The sequence below is a fragment of the Garra rufa genome, chromosome 23 (genome assembly GCF_049309525.1).
Source record: "Garra rufa chromosome 23, GarRuf1.0, whole genome shotgun sequence".
NCBI classification, from domain to species: Eukaryota; Metazoa; Chordata; class Actinopteri; order Cypriniformes; family Cyprinidae; genus Garra; species Garra rufa.
Genome location: NC_133383.1, coordinates 13,014,106 through 13,036,100, shown reverse-complemented (window position 1 = coordinate 13,036,100; position 21,995 = coordinate 13,014,106). Strand labels below are relative to the sequence as shown.

Below are 21,995 nucleotides of genomic sequence, written 5' to 3'. Positions count from 1 at the left end.
TAGATGGCCTCCTTGGCCGGTTCAGCAAAGTACGAGGATTCATGGGCTAGGGATGTATTGCTGGGCGCTATCACCATGTAGAGATTCGAAGCAGACATCACCGTTTCCCTAGGCTCCACAGCAAAGGAGCCACCTCCGAGGAAACTGCAGTGGTCGTGTACGCGGCCCAGATACACAATACAGCGACTCCCATTATGGGTATCGCTGTAGATGGGGAAATCAGTTCAGGAAAAGTGGTGAGGAGAGTAGGTTTAGGGATACCGGCTGAGCGTACAGACACCAGCAGTGCATCCCTCAAGCTGGCTACCAGTCTGGAAAAATTAGGAACTGATCTTGAAGATCCTGGTGCAGCAGACAGGATGGGACGTGTTTCTGGATGGATCGCTGTGGCATAACGAGTTTCCATGACAACAAATGAGGAAGCAGAGAGGCAGGGAAGCGGAAAATAATGAGACACAGAAACTACAAAATAAAAGTCCTTAAACACAGACACAGAAAACACAGACCAGACTCATGACAGATGCATTTTAAAAGGACATTGTCGTATTAACACAATGTATAACATGAAGTAATTTTGTACAGTTATCTAATCAGGATTGCCTTTAAAAGTTCTTTAATTCAGTTACTTTGGGGTCCAAAAGGGATAGGATTCTGCATGAAAGTCTTGCATGAGTCATGCAAAAGGGGATTTTCTCAGTAAAGCAATTTTTGTTCCCCCAAAGAACCTTTTGAAATAGATTAAGCTGGCATCATAATATATGTTGTCTGGCTTTTTTTGTAAAAATTGTAATATAAATTTTACAAAAAATATTACAGAAACATTACAGAATGACACACAGGAAAAAATATAATGGAATACCACAAAAGGTTTATTTATGAGATGGGAATATGAATCGTTTAAGAAGTCTTTTCACAGACACCATGAACTCTTCTGTCATGAATGTGTAGATTATTGGGTTAAGCATTGGAGGAAGTGCAGAAGTCAGAGAAAGATTAATGATCCTGGTGTTAGTGTTAATAAAGGGCCAAAATGCATATGTAAAAGTGATGGGAACATAAAATATAGCTACTAAGATTAAATGAGCAGAACATGTCTTTGTGGCTCTTTGACGGTCTTGTGGGGTTGTGATTTTAAACAATGTCACAGCTATGCATGTATATGAAAAGATAATAAAAAATACTGGAAACCAAAGGATGATTGCTGGGAACAATTTGGCTATCACAGAGCTTGGGAAATTATTGTTACAGGCAGAACGATATATAGGTCCATGATCACAGTAGAAACTGTTAACAGTGACAATAAATTTGCAGAAAGAAATTTTACTCATGAAACTTACTCCAATGATCATAAGCAAGAGTACTAGTGTCCATGAAGCACCAATTATAACAAGCATTGATCTGTGGGTCACAATCATATGATACCTCAATGGTAATGAAATAGCTACTAATCTGTCAAAAGACAAAATAGTGAGCGTTAGTGACTGCATGGCAAGAAAAAACAAAACAGAGAACATATTTGACATACACAATCCATACGGGATCAGCTGGTTCCCAAACAAAAATGTATCCAGTAGCTGAGGGATCACAGCAGTACTCTCGCTAATGTCGGTCAATGATAAATTAAAGACAGCTAAATATTTAGGAGTGTGAAGATTGCGGTCCATAATGATAACAAACATCAGGCAAGAATTTCCAAGCACAGTAATAATGTAGACAAAAAACAGAAATATATAATAGTACCTCATGTGAGGTATACCAGAAAAACCACTGATGTAGAAATAAGATGGGATGGAAATATTCCTGTTTTCAGTGAAATCTTGATTCACGGCCATTTCACTCCCTGATTCTGTATTCATGCTGTCTGGGTGGGAAAGCACAAAATTAATACATTACTACGTTATATTACTATCTTAGTATTATAGTTAAGACTCTCAACTGGATCCTTACTAAAAAGCCCAATCTTACAAGAATATTAGATTTGTAAAAAAAAGTATTTAACATGCATGCAATGGTTAAAAAAGACAAAATCTCACATTGCTAAATTAAATTCAAATTTTGTACATAATACATAAGATTTGAAGAGAATGTTCCAATGCAATTAATGTACAGTATGATATACCCATAGAATCACGAAGAGCGGCTCAATGGGGCCCTGGGAAGACCCCTGACCTGTTACTTACTGAACTATATACTGATTACGATATGAAAGCCAGGCCTCTCGACTTGTCAACTGACCAATCATGTTACTGATGGCATGATTAGCTACATCACATACATCGACTAATCCATGGGGAGTAGAAACTGTTGTGCTGCTGCTACATGATGGCCTATCTTCCAAATAATTTAGAAGGTTTCACTCTAAATGTTTAGTCAATAACTGATTTTGGAAACAGAGAGGTTCTGTCTACAACTTGAACACTTTACAAGGATGGCCTTCACCCTTAAAAGTATAAAAATAACAGTTACACGTTGTTTCACAAGTCAGGTTTCTTGCCTTGTTAATGAATTTCAGCTATTGTAGTAAATTACATACTGTGTTCTGTAGCTAATTGTGTATATTTATTACCTATGACAGTCATCAGCTGCCAAAGATCTTTTATGCCAAAAATCATTTGGATATTAAGTAAAGATCTTGTTCCATGAGGATATTTTGTAAATTTCCTACTGTAAATATATCAAAACTTATTTTTTGATTAGTAATATGCATTGGTAAGAACTTTATTTGGACACCTTTAAAAGTGATTTTCTCAATATTTTGATTTTTTTGCACCCTCAACTTGCAGATTTTTAAATAGCTGTATCTCAACCAAATATTGTCATATCCTAACAAATCATACATCAATGGAAAGCTTATTTATTTCGATTTCATATATGTATAAATCTCAATTTAAAAAAAATTACCATTCTGACTAGTTTTGTAGTCCAGGGTCACATATGCTGTGTCTGTTGTGTTATTTTAAGTTTCTGTAATACATCAAAGATGATTTCTTTAGTTAAAGCAAAGTCTGGCCTTGAATGTGCGCGTGTGTGTTAAGGATGTGTAGTAATCAACAAGTGTTTCATCACCTAATTATGAGGTTTATGTTCCAAGGGATAGTGAAAAACACGTTAATTACCCTGCTAATAGCACTGTGCTTGCTCAGGTAAACCTGCGGAGAGGTTCATATGGAGCCTGAGAGATTTCAGTCTGGTGTCTCAAAGCTCATTAGTGTGAAGCAACAGGGAAAAAAATAAGTGAAGTGTGACTTGCAATGTACCCACAAGAATACAGATACAGAGGGGGGAGAGGTCACATGGAACTTAACATAACAGAAAACAAAAATAATTCTCAGTCTTGGTCATTGTCCTGTGGAGGTCAATTAAAATGTCACTACTTTAATAAATACTTTAAATTTCCTTAAGCTAAGAAATACCCAACTCCAACTACAATTGATGAATTTTAAACTGTCTTGGGAAAATGTCTATAAATTGTAAGGTATAAACATGTGACAACTTGCATTCAAAAATGATAAACTGTTATTACATAAAATAACAACATATAAAATATAATTGTGACAACATCCTCCCTACCCAGACATTAAAAAACTACCCTGTTGTTACTGAAATTGGAATTTAAAAGTTGAAGAAAGAATTGGGGAGCTACTGAAAAAAAAAAAATTGTACAATGTATTCTATAGAACTACTCTCCTTTATCTACATGGAAATTATTTTTAAGGTAAGAGTGGGAGCAGCCATCTCTAATATAAATGTGCAAGAGGTCAGAAACAGTTTGTTATGCTGCTTTATATAGCAAAAAAGTATTTTTTAAATCATAATCTCATTTTTTTTTATTGTGCAGTTATGCTAATTAAAATTGGAAACTTTGTTGCCAGCTGACAAGCAATATTTGACCCTGGACCACAAAACCAGTCATAAGGGTCAATTTTTTGAAATTGGGATTTATAGAGCACCTTAAATCTGAATAAATAAGCTCTCCAGTGATGTATGGTTTGTTAGGATAGGACAATATTTGGCTGAGACAACTATTTTAAAATCTGGAATCTGAGGGTGCAAAAAAAATCTAAATACTGAGAAAATTGTCTTTAAAGTTGTCCAAATGACGTTCTTAGCAATGCATATTACAGTCGTGGCCAAAAGTTTTGAGAATGACACAAATATTAGTTTTCACAAAGTTTGCTGCTCAACTGCTTTTAGATCTTTGTTTCAGTTGTTTCTGCGATGTACTGAAATATAATTACAAGCACTTCATACGTTTCAAAGGCTTGTATCGACAATTACATGACATTTATGCAAAGAGTCAGTATTTGCAGTGTTGGCCCTTCTTTTTCAGGACCTCTGCAATTCGACTGGGCATGCTCTCAATCAACCTCTGGGCCAAATCCTGACTGATAGCAACCCATTCTTTCATAATCACTTCTTGGAGTTTGTCAGAATTAGTGGGTTTTTGTTTGTCCACCTGCCTCTTGAGGATTGACCACACGTTCTCAATGGGATTAAGATCTGGGGAGTTTCCAGGCCATGGACCCAAAATTTCAACGTTTTGGTTCCTGAGCCACTTAGTTATCACTTTTGCCTTATGGCACGGTGCTCCATCATGCTGGAAAATGCATTGTTCTTCACCAAACTGTTGTTGGATTGTTGGAAGAAGTTGCTGTTGGAGGGTGTTTTGGTACCATTCTTTATTCATGGCTGTGTTTTTGGGCAAAATTGTGAGTGAGCCCACTCTCTTGGATGAGAAGCAACCCCACACATGAATGGTCTCAGGATGCTTTACTGTTGGCATGACACAGAACTGATGGTAGCACTCACCTTTTCTTCTCCGGACAAGCCTTTTTCCAGATGCCCCAAACAATTGGAAAGAGGCTTCATCGGAGAATATGACTTTGCCCCAGTCCTCAGCAGTCCATTCGCCATACTTTTTGCAGAAGATCAATCTGTCCCTGATGTTTTTTTGGAGAGAAGTGGCTTCTTTGCTGCCCTTCTTGACACCAGGCCATCTTCCAAAAATCTTGGCCTCACTGTGCGTGCAGATGTGCTCACACCTGCCTGCTGCCATGAGCAAGCTCTGCACTGGTGGCACTCCGATCCCGCAGCTGAATCCTCTTTAGGAGACGATCCTGGCGCTTGCTGGACTTTCTTGGATGCCCTGAAGCCTTCTTAACAATGCAGTGCAAAGTTTTTTCGGGATTAAGTTAATTTTCATGGCAAAGAAGGACTATGCAATTCATCTGATCACTCTTCATAACATTCTGGAGTATATGCAAATTGCTATTATAAAAACTTAAGCAGCAACTTTTCTAATTTCCAATATTTATCTAATTCTCAAAACTTTTGGCCACGACTGTACAGTAGGAAATTAAAAAAAAATACCTTCATGGAACATGATTTACTTTACTTAATATCCTAATTACATTTTGCATAAAATAAAAATAATAGATCATTTTGACCCATATAATGTATTTTATGGCTATTGCTTCAAATATAACCGTGCTAGACTGATTTTGTGGTCCAGGGTCACATATTACCCCAACAAGCCAATGTAAACATCTTAATTGCATTGTCTGTAAATTTGCAATGTACAGATTTTGACTAATAGACTACAGAACACTGTCAACACAACCAAAGAGGACATTTAAAAAAGATTCAAAAATTATGTTCAGTCATTTCTGTGTGGCTCAGTCCAAAGAACACTTGTCTTCAACTCAAGCAGAGAGCAAATGAACAACACTTGCTGTGCCGTATAATTGTCCTGTTTAGTTAATTAAGTACTGAAGGTGGTCACTAACCTACCAACATGAATAGGAAATGCAGTAATGATTGTAGCCTCTCTAGCTCTTCCTTTAATAAACCCCACTGTATATCGCACTAGACCCAAAGAGATCAAACAAAAATTTTAGGCCTACCTTATCATTAAAAGCTGGGTTAAACAGATTGATCATGATAGATTTAATATTAATTCTGCAGTATTTTTGTGTTTTACAGTATGTTTCTAATGCTCATGTTGGAGACAAGGCCAAACGAAGAATACTTATCTTTTTTTTAAATCACTATTATGAGAAACAAATATTAATGGAATGTTAAAGAGGATTCAAACTATTTGTAAATACATTGTGCATTTGTGCTGTGTATAAATAATATTAATAAAGCTGTTGTCCCTCAGTCCCAACAGTCACTGATTCTATTAAAACATTTGTGTAATGGGATCTCAAACACTACAGGGAACATTCTCAGCTCAGCTCAGGCACGTGCAGAGGGGGGGGGGGGGGGGGTTGTGGGGGTGGCGGAGGGTGCTTGAGCACCTGCCCTTTTGGCCCCTAGTGATCAAAGTGCCCTTTTGTTAAGATTGCTTTTTGTAATAATATAAAATAAAAATAACGAATTTGCAACAGCCTGCCCAATCAAACTATTAGTAAAATTAATTAATACTGTTTTAACTGTAAATAGAATGACCCTCGTGACCTTTCACGTGACGACCCCACCCAGAAGTTCAGGATGATCCGATCACGTTTATAACGCAAAAGATATACACCGTTCGTGGCTGCTGGTAAGTGGTATTTTAACCAGATTTAACGTTACTTGTTATTATTATAAGAATGACGTGAAGAAAAGAGAGTATGCATGAGTATTTATACTTTTTTATAGTTTGTGCATGTGTAGTCTGCTCTGAAATAGCTGCCGATAATGTTAATGTCGTCATGTAAACAAAAGTGCATTTTCACTTCGTGAATCGTTCTTGCCTTTTGGGGGAGAAAAGGACTTCATGGGCATCTTGGATCTGGTCTTTTTTTGTTTATGTAATGTGTCTAAGTATTCAGATTATTATTACACTACATGTTTATTTAAACAATGTAGAGTTCCTTCAAAATAATTATCACAGCACTTCTAAAATGTTTGTAAGAATGCTAATTCAGATTTTTTTAACCGCCTAATTATACTTATCAATGCTACTTTAATGTCATTATGATTTAAAAAAAATATATAAATTCAGAGCAAGATTGGAATATATTTATATTTTTAGTATGACAAAGTTTTTCTGCAACAACAAAATGAAACACTATAGTCTGTAAACTTAATAATGTCCATCTAGAAATAAATGCCAATGTTGATATAAAATAAATAATATATGTCTTTATTCTGCAGTGCAAAGATGCCTCATAAAGAGAGGAGAATTAAACAAAAAAAGGAGCTGCTTGAGGCAGCAAAAGGTAGTGGATCCCTATCCAGCTGGTGTAAGAAAAGCACTACAGGTAAGAATAACGCATGTACAGTAGCCTACCATTTATTTACATTGCAAAAGTATTCAATTTTTGACAACAACAACTATTACAACAGTAATGGTAGTAATAATTACTACATTGCAGTGTATAAGTGTTTTGTATCAATACAGTAAGGCAGATTTAGTATTGATTAGGTGCAAGTGTGATGGTGATGGTTAAAAAACAGATTATTGCTAAAGTAGTAAATTGTGCTTTGTTCCTAGATGGACAGACAGTGGAAAGTAGATCAGATGATGAGACTAAGGCAGAGCCTGTAGAGAAAAAGGGAAATGTTGAGCCACAAGCAACAAAAACAGTGAAAGGAACAGCAAGTCAAGAGGCAGGGGCTTTAGAGAAAGAGGGAAATGTTGAGGCACAAGCAACAAAAACAGTGACAGAAACAGAGCAGGATGAAGCAAGCCAGGAGAAGGAGCCAGAAGCCAGAGACGGGTTTTTTTACTAGGATTAAAACACCCGACTGATCCTGCCCATGTCCTAAAATTCAACATCAAGTACGATGAGACGTTCATTCAAATGTGTGATAACATTGGACCCTGCCAACCAGTACTATCGTTTCCAAAAAATGTAGAGGGACGGTCATTTCAAAAGAAGTGGTATGAAAATAACCCATGGCTAGAATATTCTCCTAGTACTGATGACATGTTTTGTTTCAGCTGCCGTGTTTTTATGAATGATGGGCAATACAAGAGTCACACAAACTGGAAAACTGCAGGGTTAAATCGCTGGAGGAAGGCTTTAGAAAAAATTAAAGAGCACAGTGCCTCAGAGTCTCACATGTGTGGTATGGTGAGGTGGAAATTATTAAAAAAAAAATTACTGGAGACAGCTTTTGAAGTAAGTGATCATGAGTTGCAAGCTGCAAATGACAAAGAGAAAAGAGAAAAGTGCCAGAGAAGTTCAAGTTTGCTGCCACATCAGCTACAACTGACCATCCTTTTAGAACTTTGCAGGACTACTTCCATGTTAAAGTGTATTTCGTTTTTTTGGACACAATGATTCAAGAGCTTCAGAGACGTTTTAAGGGAGGAGATAGTTCTACATGGGAAATCTTGCATGCCCTTCATTGCCTGACAGTCCCAGAGAACTTGAAAACAGCAAACATTCCAACAGCAGCACTCCAAGCTGTGAAGAAACTCTGCCAGTTTAACAACATCGAAGAGGAAGACAAATTGCAGACTAAACTGAAGGTCTTCCATACTTCATGCTCGTGCCCACTACCAGTTAATGTGTCATCTATTCTTTCAGTGATCAAGGAAAACAATGCACATCTAGTTTTTCCCAACATGACAGAGCTGCTAAAGACATATGGCACACTTCCAGTTTCAACAGCAACTGTGGAACGTTCCTTCTCAAAACTGAAGCTGGTAAAAAACAAACTTCGCAGCCTTTGCAAAGAGGAGAGATTGTCAGAGCTACTTCTGTTGGCCATTGAGAAAGATATACCAATCAACGTCAGTGATGTCACAGACATTTTTAGGGACATGACCAACAGGAAATTGCTGTTATAAAACACATACAACAGGTATTAGTAAGAATAATGCTCCATTTGCCAACAGAATAAACAAACACACACATACTTTTTAGGGTTTTTTTATTTTCTGTCATAAAATCAATCAAAATCCAACTTATTACAGAGTCATAATGCAATATAAGAAATCATGTTAAAAATGTTGTATACTGCAGACACAAGGAAGCAACACACACATATCTCTGTCTACAGTATATAGATTTTTCTGTCCCACTCTTACCCCTGCCATGGCCACCCTCATCCTTACCATTATTAATGTTTCATTCCCAGGTTTAAAAAACGTTTTTTAATTTGGTATCTTCTTTTCTTTATCTGTAGCTCTTGGTGTGCATGCAACCTTGCATCTCTCTCTTATTTTTTCCAGCAGTCACCCACTACAGCAACTACAGCAGGTCAGTCAAAGTGAGCCAGTTCCACACATTGTCAGTAATCTTTAAACCTTGTCATGGTCACATAACAATTGTTTAATCAGCTAATGTATGTTCCATGTTTGTTTTATTTCTATACTCTGCAGTATCAACAGCACATCCCCAGCAACCCTCAAAATTAGCTGCTCCCTGTAAGGTATGTGAGCCCAAAGTGTTTTGAAGCCTGTTGTCTATAATCTTACAATACAATTTTGTGTTTAGCAGAGAGAAGAAAATCTTTAGGTTTGCCAATTTAATACACAACTATTTCTAATCAAAATGAATAGGTCCAAAGAAAATATTTTTAATCTTTTAAACATTAAAATGGTCTTTTATGTTCCGTTTCTTTCTCAAAACTGCTTCACAGCATTGGCTGCTTGAAGCCTCTGTAATAATACGTATATCAGCAAGGAATGTGTTTGTATTGCTGTACTGATGTTTTGAGCACAGCCCTATTTAAGGAGCCCCTTTTATAATGATAAAAATATTACTAATTCTGTTGTTTGAGTCCTAAACTAAACATAAATGCAATTAAAACTTTGAATAATGCATTATTTGTTACGTAAGTAACTGGATGCCTACAATGAGGTGATGGACCCCAGGGGCTCTTTAATGCCTTGTTCCAGGTGCCCTTTTTATACTTTGAGCACCGGCCCCTTTAAAGGTCTCTGCACGGCCCTGGCTCAGCTATTAACTGAACATTAAGGTAGCCCTTGAGTATATTAATAAATTGGCCTATACATTATGGTTCACAGTGAAGTCTCTGAGAATTGTAATCTCACTGATATACTGGTTTTGTGCTCAATATTACAAATCGGTTAACATTTAGCAATTATTAAGATACCTAATTTGATTTTTGAGGGATTGAGGTGATGCAATACACTTTTACCAAGAGAATATGAGACATATAGCCCCTTTATCCTTGTATCTCTAGTCATGTCTAATTAAATAATAGGTTAATGCATTATAATATTGTTGGATATACAGTCAAACCAAAAATTATTCAGGCACCAGATATATTTTTTGATATATATTGTTTTTACTAGTGGGTGCAGGACACTAGTACATTTATTAAGTGAGGATAGCAAAAGAAAGTAAACAGTGACATACCCAAAAATTCTTCATACAGTGGACTACCAGTAAAAGTTATATTATTCAGACACTTTGACCTGATCATTTTTTGCTTAAGTGTTTTTTTCTGTAATAGCTAATATTTTGACCCTACAGACTGAACAGAATTAATCATTGCTTGGTAACTGGTTGACCTAAATTAATACTTTCTAATTGTGTACTCAAATTTAACAGCTGACTGCTGACAGCTATTCAACTTTCATTCATTTCTAAAATAGTCTAACAGAAGGATGGCATTATCAAGATAAATTTGTTCTGACACAGTTTTGAGTTCTTGTCAAATTGTATTATTCTAAACTATAGCGAATAAACTGATAATGTGAGAAATGTTGAAGATGTCTAAATAAATTTTGGTATTGTATATCTGTATTTTTCTCATACATGTGTGTTTTTGTTTAACTACAAGCTATACTTGAGAGATTTTTTTTATGTTGTTGAAGTCCTAAGTTTACTCAATCATGGCTGCTAGGAAACCGTGACGTTGTCTGTCACATAAAAAATATAAAAGACGGGATTTCAGTGTATGTTCATCATGAGAGGAACATCTCAAGACGGTTTATTTTATGGTATTTTAAAGAACTCTGATTGGAATTTAAAAATTAAGGAACTAAAGACGAAAAGGACAAGAAATTATATTACATAATATATCCTTTTTTATTCTTAAGAATGCATGAAACTCTTTTTGTATTTTTGATAAAACTGTATTTCAACTTTCAGACTTTTAATCACCTTGCAGTTACAGACGCTGTCTGCATCTTTCTGCCATTTTCCTTTATAGGAGCTTTTTTTCTGTGCATATATGAGTACATTGAGGCTCTAATTGATTTAATCTTTTCTTCTGTATTGACTGTGTTTTAAAATATTTGTACATTGGGAAGTGATTGGAAATGGCGATTGGAAATTATACTTTAAACGGCTTTATCATCACTGGATTTGATCACCTGCAGAATCAGAAGCTTCTCGGATTCCTCATTTTATGTTCCTACATGCTCATATTGCTTGGGAATGGCATCAATCTGTGTATCATCTCGACTGACAGACATTTACACAAACCAATGTACATATTAATCTGTAATCTAGCTGTTATTGACATAATGTTCTCTACTAGCTGCAGCACAACCATGATCTCAGTGCTGCTGGCTGAGATTAAAACCATTTCATACTACTCTTGTATCTCAAGTATGTACTTCTATCATCTTGGTGATTTCACAATATGCATGGCTCTGACATTAATGGCAGTTGACCGACTTATAGCAATAATGCTTCCATTAAGATACCACAGCATTGTAACAAATTCACGAACATGTCTGCTTATTTTTCTGACCTGGCTCATTGGTTTTGGTGTTGTAGCTTTATTTGCATCAGTGATAGACAGTGTTCCATACTGTCGTCAGCCCGTCATCAAATATGCATTCTGTGATCATCCTTCCCTGATCAGAGCTGCTTGTGTTGATCCTGAACCCTATTTTTTTGTACCTGTAATGATAAGCATGTGGCTACTGGGTGGACAGTTTCCTTTTATTATGTGTACCTATGCTGTTCTGGCATACAGTGTGTCTAAACTCTCCAACAACTCTAGCAAAAAGCAAATGATCAACACTTGCTTGAGTCACCTCATTGTCCTGCTCAGTTATTATGCACCCAAGCTGGTCTCTATTTTACTAACTCGAATAGGAGTTGTGCTAAATTTAACAGAGCGAAATGCAGTTTTGATTGTAGCCTCTCTAATTCCTCCCTTAATAAACCCTACTGTTTACTGCACCAGAACTAAGGAGATCAGAAAACGATTAGCACATGTATTTTTGGGCAAAAAAATAGTACCACATCATTTAAAGATAATTTCCATAGCTTTAATTTCTTAAGTCTTTGTCACAAGGAGGAGTCAGAGACGTGCGGATCCATTTGCAAGGCTTTATAGAATAGTCAACAAGCAGGAGTAAACGCCAGGAAACAGGAACAACGTAGGTAATCCGGGAAACAGTTCAATAATCAAGCAGTGGTCGCAAATGGCAGGCAGCAGGAATCAATAACGGGGTACACAGTCCAGAGTCATACACAGGCAATCCAATCCAGAGAAACACGCTTAGAATAATGACCATGGGAACAATTAGACTTCGCAAGGTGGCTGTGTGTGAGAGTGGCTTAAATGCAGTCAGTAAATGTGAAACAGGTGTTTGCAGCAATCAGATCAGTGGGAAATGAGGAACAGATGTGTGCAGTGATTGGTGCAGTGGCTTATGGGGATTGTAGTCCATGAAGTGTGGTGCAAGAGTTCATGATGACAGGGAAGACCAGATACGTTACATAGCCCCTCCGCAAGGAGCGGCTTCCAGACGCTCTAACCACCTTAACCATCTTGAGGGTGGTGGAGCGGAGGCGGAACAGGGGGAGGGATGGAGGGCCAGGTCCATGTAGTGGTACTGGAACCACGAAATGAGGCGGAGCCGACGGAGGGAGAAGCCATGGAGGAGGAAGGGTTGGCTCCTGCATGGGGCCGACCGACGGAGGTAGAGCCGGTGGAGCCCGAGGCGGAACCGGAGAGTCGATGGTCCTGGGCGACACAGAGGATCCGGAGGGCCAAGGCGGAACCCAAGGCTCTGGCGACCCCGGCGGAGATGGAGGTCCGGAGGTACGCAGCGGAGCCGGAGTGACAGAGGATCGAGGCTGTGCCCACGGGAGGGAGGAGGTCCACAGAGCCGGCAGGACGGAGTGACGAGGCGCAGCCGGAGGAGTAGAGTCCAGAGGCGAAGGTGGGGTGACGACTGACCGGGGCGGAGCCGGAGAGACGATGGAGCCCGGAGGAGCTGTTGGGCCGACGGCCGACAACGGAGACGAGGGAGCACAGAGCCGGGGTGGAGCCGCAGGGTCGGAGGACCGAGGTGGAGTCCAGGACTCTGAGACTGGAGGTGATGGTGAGGGGTCCTTCAGTCTGGACACCGATGGCGACTGGCAGTCCCACGGCAAGTCCTCTGCCACGAAGGTGGGATGGGGGTGAGTAGAGGGACTGTCAGGAGACAGAGGTGGCAGGACTGGAGCAGCAGGGAGGGTGGGTGGGAACAGTCCATGCTTGAGCTCCGTGACCAGAACCGGGCAGACAGGAATCTCAGGACGACTGGATGTAACCAGCGGAGTCTCTGGAAAGCTGGGCGGAACCAGCGGAGGCTCTGGAATGCAGGGCTGAACCAGCGGATTGTCTGGAAGGTTGGGCGGAACCAGCGGAGTCTCTGGAAGGCGGGGCTGAACCAGCGGAGTCTCTGGAAGGCTGGGCGGAACCAGCGGGGTCTCTGGAAGACTGGGCGGAACCAGCGGAGGCTCTGGAAGGCTGGGCGGAACCAGCGGAGGCTCTGGAAGGCAGGGCTGAATCAGCGGAGTGTCTGGAAGGCTGGGCGGAACCAGCGGAGTCTCTGGAAGGCAGGGCTGAACCAGCGGAGTCTCTGGAAGGCTGGGCGGAACCAGCGGAGTCTCTGGAAGGCAGGGCTGAACCAGCGGAGTCTCTGGAAGGCTGGGCTGAACCAGCGGAGTCTCTGGAAGGCTGGGCAGAACCAGCGGAGTCTCTGGAAGGCTGGGCGGAACCAGCGGAGTCTCTGGAAGGCTGGGCGGAACCAGCGGAGTCTCTGGAAGGCTTGGCAGAACCAGCGGAGTCTCTGGAAGACTGGGCGGAACCAGCGGAGTCTCTGGAAGGCAGGGCTGAACCAGCGGAGTGTCTGGAAGGCTGGGCGGAACCAGCGGAGTGTCTGGAAGGCAGGGCTGAACCAGCGGAGTGGAGCGGAGCTCTTGTGAAGCGGGCTCTGGACGACGCTCTTGTGAAGCGGGCTCTGGACGACGCTCTTGAGGAGCGGGCTCTGGAGAACTGGACGACCCCAGCGGAGATTCAGGAGGGCTGGGCGTCTCCAGCGGAGACTCTGGAAGAGCAGGCTCTGAGCGAGCGGTCACTGGAGGGCGCTCTGGCGGCGCAGTCACTGGAGGACGCTCTGGCGGCGCAGTCACTGGAGGGCGCTCTGGCGGCGCAGTCACTGGAGGGCGCTCTGGCGGCGCAGTCACTGGAGGGCGCTCTGGCGGCGCAGTCACTGGAGGGCGCTCTGGCGGCGCAGTCACTGGAGGGCTGGTTGGGAGACCAGCTGCTCGAACCGACAGCAGCGGTGGGTCCTCCACGCTAGAAATTAGCCTTTGCCACCCCGTGGTAAAGTGTGGCTGCTGTGGTTCTGGGCTAGCAGACCTCTTGTGCTGTGGCTCTTCTAGAACTCTCACAGTAAGCGGAGAGCCGCATAACACCAACGCATAATTCATAAAGTCCTCCACCGAACACTTAAATTCCCCTCCAGGCAACAGCGATTTAATGGGTTCATTGAGTCCAAAGCGGAATAAGTCCCTCAGCCATACTTCATCATAAAAAGGTACTTGAAGTGATAACCTACGAAACTGTAGTACATAATCCTCAATGGGAAGATCTTCCTGTCGGAGGAGCAGAAGTTGGTCGACTGGGTCCATGTTGTGATGCTGGTGGTTGAATAAAGCCGCTGGATCCGGGTGTGGCGAAGTCTTCTGTCACAAGGAGGAGTCAGAGACGTGCGGATCCATTTGCAAGGCTTTATAGAATAGTCAACAAGCAGGAGTAAACGCCAGGAAACAGGAACAACGTAGGTAATCCGGGAAACAGTTCAATAATCAAGCAGTGGTCGCAAATGGCAGGCAGCAGGAATCAATAACGGGGTACACAGTCCAGAGTCATACACAGGCAATCCAATCCAGAGAAACACGCTTAGAATAATGACCATGGGAACAATTAGACTTCGCAAGGTGGCTGTGTGTGAGAGTGGCTTAAATGCAGTCAGTAAATGTGAAACAGGTGTTTGCAGCAATCAGATCAGTGGGAAATGAGGAACAGATGTGTGCAGTGATTGGTGCAGTGGCTTATGGGGATTGTAGTCCATGAAGTGTGGTGCAAGAGTTCATGATGACAGGGAAGACCAGATACGTTACAGTCTTACTGTGATGATGTTGCTTGTTTTGATAATGTGTTTTGTAATGCTCCTGCTCATACTGGAGACTATAAGCTAAAGCATAGACATGCTGATGTTGAATTGTTTACCAATAAAGCAAAAAAATATATAGTGAAAATATTTGAAGCTGTTTATTTTTAAAATGACAGAATTGGCAGAAACAAAAGGCTTTCAAAGCATTGACAAATAGCATAACTGCGAACAACAGTTTGTAGATGTATTGTGTATTTAATTTTTGTATGTGAAGCTTGAATAATACTGTTTTGTGATGCATAAATAATATTAATCATAATAAACATCAAATGAAGTAAAACATTTTGAATTTGATGACCAGGGTAAATTGAACTTATTTTGTCTTCTGGGAAACATGTAAGTATCTTCTGTAGCTTTTGAAGGGCAGTACTAAATGAAAAAATATGATATTTAGGCAAAATAAGAAAAATGTACACATCTTTATTCTGTTCAAATGTTTACACCCCTGGCTCTTAATGCATCATTTTTCCTTCTGGAGCATCAGCGAGTGTTTGAACCTTGTAATAGTTGTCCTTAGTCTGAAAAGATGAATCTACAAAATACAGTCATTGTTGGGAAGGGTTCAAATACACAAAAAATGCTGAAAAACCAAATAATTTGTGGGACCTGGAGGATTTTTCTAAAGAACAGCGGGCAGTTTAACTGTTCAGGACAAACAAGGGACTCATGAACAACTACCACTAAAAAAAACAACAGCTGTGGATCATTCAGGTAACTACACAGTATTAAGAATCAAGTGTATGTAAACTTTTGAACAGGGTCATTTTTATAAATTCAATAATTATTTTCTCTTGTAGGCCATATGTAAATGTCTTTTATGTGAAATATTTTTTTCAGGTCGGTACTAATTAAAAAATAGCATGCATTTTGTATGATCCCTCTTATTTTGGTAAAATAATTAACATTTAGCAGATTCAAATCAACACAAAATAATATCTGTTGTCCCTCAGTCCCAGCAGTTACTGATTCTATTAAAACATTTGTGTACAAGATCTGAAACACTACAGGGAACATTATCAGCTCAGCTATTAGGTAACTAACTCGAATAGGAGTTGTGCTTAATTTAACAGAGCGAAATGCAACCCCATTGTTTACTGCACCAGAACTAAAGAGATCTCAGACGCCACGGGAGCGAAAGCTACAGAGTGTTTTGGAAAAAAAGGAGAAAGTGGCGCGCCTTGCATTTTTCATACATTTTTAGGTGAAACATGTGAACGGCCCCTTACTCTTCCTCTATTTTGGTGAATGCTTGTGTTGCTTTACAAACTAGGAGACCAGTATAAAACTTTAACTTATTTAACCACATTTGTTTTTCTTTTTCAAATTTTATCAGATTTCACAAGACTTTAAGAAGCTATATCTAGAGGCAGACTTTTTGAAGACTGGACTACAATTGCAGACCTAATTCTTGCCAGGTAAGCTTTTTCTTATAATATGTTAATCTATAAAAACAAAATGCAACTGTATTTGACACATATCAACTGGTAAATACAATGGTACAGTAACACTTAACTAGTTTCTTATTAGCTTGTATATTGGCTGTTAATTAGTACTTATAAAGCACATACTGATATCTTATTCTGCATGAGCATATTCTACATCCCTGAATCTTACCCCATACCTAAACTTAACCTGCAGTAGTTGAATGAGAGTGGGAATTAATTTGCATTATTTAAAGGAATGAAGAAACTTTCACATGAAAGTGTTTCAATGTGTTGTTTTTATTATAAGACAAGTTTCACAGTTTGCATATTATTCCTATGGTTTAGATGCTAAAGGGGAGAGTGCTTTCAAAGTTCTGCCCACTCTGGAGAAAAGGTCTTCAGACCCACAACCACAGAATCCCGGAAGCCATTCATTGAAGTACAACCTGTAAGTTTTGTTTTACTTTTTCTACTCTAATAAGGGTGTATATATAAACATGGTGGTTTCCAAACATTAATTTTGCCATTAATTGTGAAAATCCAGTGAGATTTTTGTTTGCACAACAGCCAGTGCTCCAAACAGAGATCTGATCTCATCATCATCCAGTCTGTCTGGAATGACATGAAGAAACAAAACAAACTGAGACAGACTAAATCCAGAAGAACTGTGACAACATCTCCAAATGCTTCAAGAGACCTATCTGCAAAGCTACCTGAAAAACTATGTGCAAGTGAACCTACTGTAAAAGCTGCTTTAAACGCAAAGGATGGTCACACCAAATGTTGATTAAATTTAGTTAATCGAAGTTATTTGATAAAGAAAATCTATTTATGACATTATTTTTGACAGCATCCTCATTTTATGACATTTTTAGACAAGTGCTTAAAACTTTTAACAGTACTGCAGCTTTGCAGGTAGGTCTCTTGAAGCATCTTGGAGACATTTCCACAGTTCTTCTGGATTTAGTCTGTCTCAGTTTGTTCTGTTTCTTCGTGTCATTCCAGACAGACTGGATGATGAGGACATCCTGTGTGGAGCACTGGCTGTTGTGTAAACAAAAATGTCACTGGATTATCACAATTAATGGCAAAATGAATGTTTGGAAATGTAAACTGATATTTCCTACTGACACGCTACAGCAAAAGATAGAAATCAGTGATCACTGATGTAAAACCATTTTTTTAGCTGGTGAAAATACTACTGTTCTAATCATTTTGGCCACCACTGTTTTCACGCCTCTGTGTTTATGTTCATAAAATACACTTAACTTAAAATGTTATGTTGCAAGACTAAATGCTGTATAATTAACAGGTGGGGACCAACATTGTGGATTTGTGCCTTGGGGATGAGACAACGACATCCCAGACCTTCGCCATTGTTCCAGGCCATGCCATTGAAGCTGACTTGTTGCCTGGGATTTTCTCCAGCTTGCAGTATATCATATTGATGGACATAAGTCTTCTAATGTGGTAATAATTCATTTTTGTGTGTTCTTCTGCCGCAATATTGGCATAAAGAATAGTAATATACAGTGCCTAGTTAACAGTTTTGTGTTTTAAAGAAACTGATCTACTAAAACCATTATTTGTGTCTGTAGGGGTTGGACAAAATGTGTGACAGCTGCACCCATTTGAAAATTGTATTAAAAAGAAATGTGAACTCATTAAATTGACATTTACAGTTGCATTTTTTTGTTGTGTAACTGTATTACACAAAAACAATAATAATTTTATATTCCTTTGTGATTTATATATTATTATTGGTAAATATAAAGGTAGCAAGGCAATGAGACAACAAATAACCCAATGTTTAGGTAATGTTTAACCCAGCAACACAGTTAATCTGACCCACTGGTTGGGTCAAATAAACAACCAAGCATTTTGGGTCAAATGTTTAAACCCAGCACTTGGGTCAAAACAACCCAGCGCGTGTTCTGTCCCATAGTTACCCAGCGGCTGGGTTATGATTGGGTTATTTTTTAACCCAGCACTTTTTAGAGTGTACCAATTATTTAATATTATTATTAATTTTTTTTTTTGAGTGGTTAAGGTGATGCAATGCACTATAGACAAGTGGTAGACAATCAACAAACTACTATCTCTCAAACATGTCTAATTAAATAATATTTTTCTCATAAATATGTGTTTAGTATTAACGAGAGACTTTCAATGTTGTTGAAGGTCTAAGTTTACTCAATCACGGCTGCTAGGAAACCATGACGTATCAGTTACATAAAAAAATATAAAAGGTAGGATTTCAGTCTTATGTTTATCTTGATGGGAGGAACATCTCAAAGTTTATTTCCTGCTATTTTAAAGTACTCTGATTGGAATTAAGGAACTAAAGAAGAAAGGACAAGAATTGTATTACATATCTTTTTGTTCTTAAGAATGCATGAAACTCTTTTTGTGTTTCTGTTAAAACTGTATTTTAATTTTCAGACTTTTCATCACCTCGCAGTTACAGACACTGTCTGCATCTTTCTGCCATTTTCCTTCATAGGTGCTTTTTTTGTGTGCATATATGAGTACATTGAGGATCTAATTGACTTCATCTATTCATCGGTACGAACTGTGTTTTAAAATATTTGTATATTGAAAATAGCTGGTTGAAAATGGCAAATTACACTGTGAAAAATGTTGACAGTTTTATAATCACTGGATTTGATCACCTGCAGAACCAAAAGTTCCTCGGATTCCTCATCTTAATAACCTACATGCTCATATTGCTTGGGAACGGCATTAACCTGTGTATCATCTCGACTAACAGACATTTACACAAACCAATGTACATATTAATCTGTAATCTAGCTGTTGTTGACATAATGTTCTCCTCTACCTGCAGCACAACCATGATCTCAGTGCTGCTGGCTGAGATTAAAACTGTTTCATACTACTCTTGTATCTCAAGGACATACTTCTATCATCTTGGTGATTTCACAGAGTGCATGGCTCTGACATTAATGGCAATAGACAGACTTATTGCGATCAGGCTTCCATTGAGATACCACAGCATTGTAACAAATTCACGAACATTTCTGTTTATTTTTCTGACCTGGCTTGCTGGTTTTGCTGTTTTAGGTTTTGTGATATCAGTAGTAGACAGTGTCCCATACTGTCAGCCTGTCATCAGATATGTGTTTTGTGAATATGCTTCCATGATCAGAGCTGCTTGTGTTAATCCTGAACCCTATTTTTTCCTACCTGTAATGCTAAGTCTGTGGCCAATGTGTGGACAGTTTCCTTTTATTATGTGTACCTATGCTGTCCTGGCATATAGTGTAAGTAAACTCTCCAACAAATCAAGCAAAAAGCAAATGATCAACACTTGCTTGAGTCACCTCATTGTCCTGCTCAGTTTTTATGCACCCAAGTTGGTCTCTGGAATACTAACTCGAATAGGAGTTGTGCTAAATTTAACAGAGCGAAATGCAATTTTGATTGTAGCCTCTCTAATTCCTCCCTTAATAAACCCTGCTGTTTATTGCACCAGAACTAAAGAGATCAGGACAAGATTAGCAGATGTAGTTTTGCGCAAAAAAATAGTACCAAATCATTTAAAGTCAATTTCAATGGCTGTATCATCTTAATTCTACTTGTGATGTTTCTTGTTTTTATCATGTGTTTTGTAATGCTTTTGCTTGTGTTAGAGACTATAAGCCAAAGCATAGATATGCTGATGTTGAATTGTTTGTTTTCAAATAAATTAAAAGAAAATAGGGAAAATATTTGAAGCTCTGCTTACTTTTAAAATGACAGTATTGGCAGAAATTTTAAATGTTAAACAAAAAGAATTTCAATGCATTGACAGATAGCCTACATATTAAAAAATGTTTATGAATACATTGTGTATTTAATCTTTGTATGTGAAGCTTAAATAATACTGTATATGTGAAGCATGAATAATACTAATAATCATAATAAACACAAAATTATGTCTGCTGTCCCTCAGTTTCCACCATAATATCAGTTATTGATTATTTTACCCATACAAATTATGGTGAATATTGCAAACTGGTATTTTGTTATATTATTATTGCATTATTATCATCATAAACATACTGGTTTGTAGCACAAATTGCTGTTTTACTGTGCGTTGTTGTTCTTCTAGTTATTAATCTATAACGGCTAATGAATCATTAGTCCCACACATTTAATGTAAATAGCTTACTTTGCAGAAAAAGGCAGAAACATACAGTAGGCCTATATGTAAGGAATAATTGACAATGGGCTGTAGAATTTTTTTTAAAATAATGCACACCAAAGGTGGTAAAAAAGCAGCATTTCTATGGAAGTAAAATACTGACAAATGTTTTTGAAGCAAAACAGGATGCTGTATAGCACTAACTGAAATAAAATGTATCGTATTAACAGTGCTTGCATTTTAATGTTGTGTAATTCAACATGGGTGGATATTTAGGCTGTGAATTTTTCAAGTTGAAACATAAAATTAAAATGTTAATAATACAGATTATTTTAAAATACGACTTTCACTACTGCATTGTTTACAATTTCAATATTAAATATTCATATTATTTTAAAACACAAATTAACCTTTGATACTTGACAGGACATTTCGGTGCGTATTACTTCGCTTCCAAAAATTCACTGATTCAAATTCGCCAAGCAATTCGATGCTACACATTCGGGTATGGCAGGAAGAGCATTTGAGCATCGATACAAAATTGATGCCTGTTGCTTTCCGCTTCACCAGCAGGTGGTGAAAGCGAGTCTTGCTGAGACCATTGCGAATCCGTGTATCATTCGTCCTTTCCATTTTCAATTGATAAATGAAAATCCAAAAATGAAAATCTGATTGGTTTTTTTGCTATTTGATTTTGAATCAGAAACGAAAAATGAAAATTGTCTTGTTTTTCATATTTTAAAATTTCGTTTTGGATCAAAAATACAAAATTGAAAAGGGTCCACACAACAGAATCTGTTTTTAATATTTAATTGCTGGGTTGTGCATCACCCAATGGAAGCCCGTTTCCGCCACTGAATAAAAAAAAAAATAAATAAATATTGCGACTTTTTTTCTCAGAATTGCGAGTTATATAGTCAGAATTGCGAGTTATAAAGTCAGAATTGCGAGATATAAAGTCGCAATTGCGGGAAAAAAAGTCAGAATTGCGATATAAAGTCGCAATTGCAAGAAAAAAAGTCAGAATTCTGACTTTTTTTCTCGCAATTGC

The 21,995-nt window shown here is 38.6% G+C and overlaps 3 protein-coding genes across 3 annotated transcripts; 2 read left to right on the top strand and 1 right to left on the bottom strand.

The window, feature by feature from the left end:
• Positions 1-869: 869 nt before the first annotated feature.
• Positions 870-6,697, bottom strand: or42b2 (odorant receptor, family 42, subfamily B, member 2). Its single transcript, XM_073829224.1, has 2 exons — positions 6,663-6,697; positions 870-1,800 (listed from the first exon to the last, which is right to left on the bottom strand). Exons 1-2 carry the CDS (start codon positions 6,695-6,697, stop codon positions 870-872), a joined length of 966 nt encoding a protein of 321 aa, XP_073685325.1.
• A 4,533-nt stretch (positions 6,698-11,230) lies between these two features.
• Positions 11,231-12,205, top strand: LOC141299475 (olfactory receptor 10G4-like). The gene has a single exon (XM_073829833.1). The coding sequence runs from the start codon at positions 11,231-11,233 to the stop codon at positions 12,203-12,205; it is 975 nt and encodes a 324-aa protein (XP_073685934.1).
• Positions 12,206-19,415: 7,210 nt separating this feature from the next.
• Positions 19,416-20,390, top strand: LOC141299476 (olfactory receptor 6N1-like). Its single transcript, XM_073829834.1, has one exon. It carries the CDS (start codon positions 19,416-19,418, stop codon positions 20,388-20,390), a length of 975 nt encoding a protein of 324 aa, XP_073685935.1.
• Positions 20,391-21,995: the final 1,605 nt, after the last annotated feature.